Source organism: Microcaecilia unicolor, chromosome 5 (assembly GCF_901765095.1).
Source record: "Microcaecilia unicolor chromosome 5, aMicUni1.1, whole genome shotgun sequence".
NCBI classification, from domain to species: Eukaryota; Metazoa; Chordata; class Amphibia; order Gymnophiona; family Siphonopidae; genus Microcaecilia; species Microcaecilia unicolor.
In genome coordinates this window covers 57,293,235-57,298,213 of record NC_044035.1, presented here as the reverse complement: position 1 = coordinate 57,298,213, position 4,979 = coordinate 57,293,235, and the positions used below count along the sequence as shown (strand labels likewise).

The window sequence follows — 4,979 nt, the reverse complement described above, 5'->3', positions numbered from 1 at the left end:
TTTTAGCCCGTGCTAATTCTGTTAAGCTATGCAGGGCTCCTAAATAAATTAGTAGCTCTTTGGATAGAAACTCGATCTACAGGGGGACATTAACATTCTATGACTTTTGCTTTAGAAATTGATGCAGAGATAGAAATTAATTAGTTGTGATTCTTTCAGGCGGGGAAATATTTTGCACTAAAACACATAAGAAGATAGAAACGCATAAGAAATATCTTGAAAACACATATATGGATGCACCCGCCCACACCCCAATCTCCCCTTCTGTTTAAAGAAGCGTCTGTTACAAGTCCTTCAAGGTCGTTTTCTTCTCTAGGTAGTCACATTATGAATATTTGGGAGCTTTGATCTGCCCCAAACGCACTGCTATAGTAGCCCAATTGTGACACCACAAGCCCAGTTAGACAAATCCGTACTTAAAGACGGCCAGGCCTGCCTGTTGCTATATCTTAAACGTAAAGCACATTGGTTGTATACTCTGAAAACCTGGAATGTTGTTTTTTTTGTTTTGTTTTGTTTTACAACATCGACTTAAAAAAATTGTATAGCGACAGAGGGACCTTCCTGTTAATCTGAAATTTTCACAGGTCTGCGGGGGCTCCCAGACGAAATAAGACGTTTGCGATTCCTTGGTTTAGGCGGTACTTGATATATAGAATAAATTAGTACATTTTACAAGTTTTAGCACTAATGGCCTTACTAGCAGTACAGATTTTGAAAAAAAAAAAAAATCGAGATGCCATAAAAAAGGGTACAAGGATAATTGTGGGGGGAAAACCCAGCACAGCATTATTATATCAACGGTTATTAATGACTTAAATTGTGTTGCTCAAGATACTAATCCAGAACTGTTTACTTCTTTATTTATTTATTTATTCTAATTTGAGTCTTGTAATTACTCTTTTGCTTTTAGCCCTTTTTTTCCCCTTCCAGATTTCTAAGCAAGTTAAGCCTCCGCTCTCTCGGGGCACTTCCTCAGATTCATTATATTAGTGAGCAAAATATAAACAAGTTGATTTGCCATTGTCCACTTTTTAATTAATAGACTGCCATTAATCCAATTACTTGTTTGCTCTAAAGCTGCACAATCAGCTTTAATTGGAACTCTGCATTCAGTGGGGGGACTGAGAAAACGAGGAGGGAGTTCCTGGGCTTTAGGAGTTCTGTATAATGGGCTTCTTCCAAATTCTTTCTACTCATACAAAATCTTTCGTTTTCTATAGAAGAAATGACTTGTCTTAATCCTGCCTAGGGGTTGACCCCGTTGTTTTTGCTCATTTTTCGTTCCACATTTCCGGCTGCATTACATTAGTTAGTTCTACCATACAGAAAAATGTGCCCCTCTTTGGATGAACTGTATTGTAGATGATTGTCTTTGATAAATAGAAATAAAGGATGAATTTATACTAGCCGTTATCCGGTAGATTAAAAATGTTTTCCTAAAATGTTTTTACAAAACAAGTGTAATTCAACTGCTGAATAAATGCAAACGTCTGTAATTTCGTCTACGTAATCTTATCTCCACATATATATATATTTACAGTCTGCATTTCAAATCATGACTTCATTTATATTTTGCTATTTTTATTTAAATCTCATTGTATTACTTATGTAAATAAGTGTCAGAAATACAGGCAGCTAAATACACATATGCGGGTTGTATTGTACTGTGGGCAGCAATATTTTGCTTACATGAGCTAATTACATTTCATTGAATGGATCATGCTTAATACAAGAAAATGGAAACACGATTCCTCCAGTTTCTATTAAAAATCGGTACTTTTTATCTTTATCCTCACTGGAGAGAGATCCCGCTCCTGGGGACTCAAGAATATTTCCTGGAGTGGATGATACAGTCCTAAGAAGAAAATTAGATATCACAACGAAAAGAACCTGGTTTGGAAACTGACCTACTTCACTGCATGCTTTTTGTGCCTAAACAAATGTCTACTTGGCTTCTTTCTATTGTTCAGATCTCTAATGATCCATTATGTGTTTATTCCCACACATGGTACTTTGCTTCAGTTTGGCACGTTGTACTGAATTATAAATTAAGATTTTTGTTTTTACTTCACGTTTTAGGAAACGGTGGACCTATAAAACACACACACACACACACACACACACACACACCCTTTCAAACAACAACAAAAGCTTAAAAAAAATGTGTTTTTATATTTTAAAGTCTAACACTTGTAATGGATAATAATACATCTTTAAATCAAATTTGGAGATCAAGGTTAGGAAGACGAGCTCTCAAACCAAGGTCAACCAAGAAAGGAAGAGAGGAAACCTAGCAAACAAGCCTAAAGAGTCCAAAATTAAACATCCCCGATCCAGAATCAGCTGAAAAAATAAAATCAGCAGAGAGCAGCATCTCAACACGAGAATGTTTATGTTAAAAGACGATTTTCTTTATCAGGAGCTATAAGCTCTCTTACCTGAAAGCAAATCAGAGAGGCTGCATTTTTAATTAATTCTGTTGTGATTATTAGAATCAATTTGAGGTTGTTACTTACAGCGAAGAAGTGCAAAAAAAACATCCCTTTTCGGATTCTTGGTTTGAGAAAACGAAACCGGTAGTGGGGGTTTATTATTATTATAAAATAATAATAATCATTTTTTCTAATATAGAAAAGTGAAGCATATTTACATACAATTTGAAAACAAATCATTCCAGAATAACAACAACAAGAAAATTCATGGAAAATAGGCTGAGCCCGGGTCAGATGTTTTAGCCTCTCCGGAGCCTTCCCCCCGCCCCCCCCCCCGAACGGATTATGACCAGAAAGAAATAGGAAGAGGATCCAGTCCTCTTTCTTAAATTCCTGCCACGAATTGAAGAGCGGGATTGTATAATCTCTCAAAGTCACAATTAAATACAGCTGTTTCTAGCTTCCTTTGTGGGAACGCTTCAGTTCTGAATTCTTCATTTTGTCCGTTTTCAAAACACGACCGCCTGTCACATAAAAAAATTGTAAGTGAGGACAAGGGAAAGGAAGAGACAGAGCCCTTGGTGGCCAAATGAAGCAGGAATGCAACTGGTGCAGGGTCCTGGCTTTGCTGAAGTGTTAACAGAGATTTGACATGTGTCCGTCACTACATTTGTATTCCAGATGAGTATCGCGCGGTGTTTAAGCAGGACACATCTCGTAGCTTTCTTGAAATTAAGCCGCTCACTCTCCTTCCATTTCTGGACCAAAGTCTGTGTTTCTTATGCTTCTGAGGACTTGTTACCAGAAGGCCCCCATCCCACCCTCGGTGTCTGGGGGGGTCTTGGGGAACTCCCTTCCGTCTTTGAAGACAAATCCAGGGCTGGCTAAGGTCAGTGGGGCACTCCGCTCAGAGATATTGCCGAGTACCAGCCGGGCAGACAGTACAGATAGGGATAATAGTGATAAGCCTGATGCAGGGAAAGCACGGGGGGGCTGAGCATATCCTCGGGGCGGTATTGTCTTTGGTCGTCTTTCACCAGCACCTTCACAGCCACTTTCTTGACAGGAACTGGAATGGCCTTGGGTGCCAGCTGGGCGGCTATCTGTTTTCTCTTGGTCTTGTACCTCCTGTTCTGGAACCAGATTTTGACCTGGTTCTCGGTGAGTTTCAGGGCTGCAGCCAGGTCTGCCCTTTCGGGGCCCGACAAGTATCTTTGGAGACTGAACCTCCTTTCCAGTTCGTAGACCTGGGCGTGGGAGAAGGCGGCTCGGGAGCGCTTCTTGCCCCCTTTCAGCGGATCTCCGAGGCGCGACCTCTCCGTCCTGTCTCCCGGCACTGTTTCTAGCAACCTCCCTGCAGAGACAGTGGAAACAAACAGAACGGGTAATAATAGGCGGTCGATTTCAACATTTTAAAATGTGTAGTAAGCAGGTGAAAATGGACTGAAATTCAGATGACTCCCCTGGCACTCCCTGCTCAATACAGATCTGACCCATCAAGATCTTTTTTCCCATTGACGCCGAACGGGAGCAAAGCCTTGGTGAGACAAAACTTTCAATCTGCACGTGAAATAAAATAGTATATACCTGATATAAACGCCTATGTTAAGTCTAGATAGCTAACCTGCATTTTAAAGCGTGACATCTAGGCTTTGTCTTGAGAGTTCAGCCATTTGGTTAATACACCTGCCTGCGCTTCTTTTCTGATAAGGATGAAGAAAAGAAAAAACGAGAAAGACAGAGGAATGAAAAGAAGGAATGACGGTAAGTTGGCACCTGTGTGGCGCTGTGTCCGAGCCCTCGCCCTGTCCCAGAGGAGCTCCTGGCTGGCACCTTCCGGACTCTCTGGGGGGAGCCAGTCTGCCGTGCCTTCCTCTGCGGGGTTTGAGCAGTGTCCAGCGTGCTGCGGGTCCCCGTCGCCTCCCTCGGGAAGAGCTGCTGGTAGAGACTCGAGGAAACTCTCTTTCCCCTCTTCATCCCCAGCCCATTCTGCTTTGGAGTCGGCTTTAGACATTGCCATCCTCTCCACTGCACTCCTGCTCTTACGATCGGAGTCTCTGGTCAGGATATCCTGTATGGTGAAAGACGTGATGCAGACACTTCTCTGTGACATTTTTACACATCACATGCAAGATAATTTATTTCCAGTCAATGGCTGGCCAAGTTGGGCGAGAAGCAGCTTCAGCCGTGCAAACAGTCCACTTCAGGAATCAGTAAAAACAGTGGCCGTCTCTCCTGCTGGTGTGAGCTAGAGGGGTGGAGGAGAGGTTGGGGGCAGAGGGAATCAGGCGAGACAGCCGATCTTCAGTAGCTGAGGAGTCACTGTCAAGGTCTGGACTTGGTTCCATCCCATTGGATAACTGGGGTTCAGACTCGGCCCAGGCAGTCGATGCATCTGATTGGATAAGGAGCTTTCAGGAATAGACTCACTATCCCGACTTAAAGGAGGTAGAGCAAATGGTAAAAAAATATATAATTTGTGAGGTTCCAATTTTCAACTCTTTGGTCTGTGATACCTTCCCCTTTCCTCGGATATTTAATTTT

The 4,979-nt window shown here is 42.0% G+C and overlaps 1 protein-coding gene across 1 annotated transcript; it reads right to left on the bottom strand.

The window, feature by feature from the left end:
* Positions 1-3,325: 3,325 nt before the first annotated feature.
* On the bottom strand, positions 3,326-4,548 carry LOC115471254 (homeobox protein zampogna-like). The gene is made up of 2 exons (XM_030204956.1): positions 4,212-4,548; positions 3,326-3,789 (listed from the first exon to the last, which is right to left on the bottom strand). Exons 1-2 carry the CDS (start codon positions 4,546-4,548, stop codon positions 3,326-3,328), a joined length of 801 nt encoding a protein of 266 aa, XP_030060816.1.
* Positions 4,549-4,979: the final 431 nt, after the last annotated feature.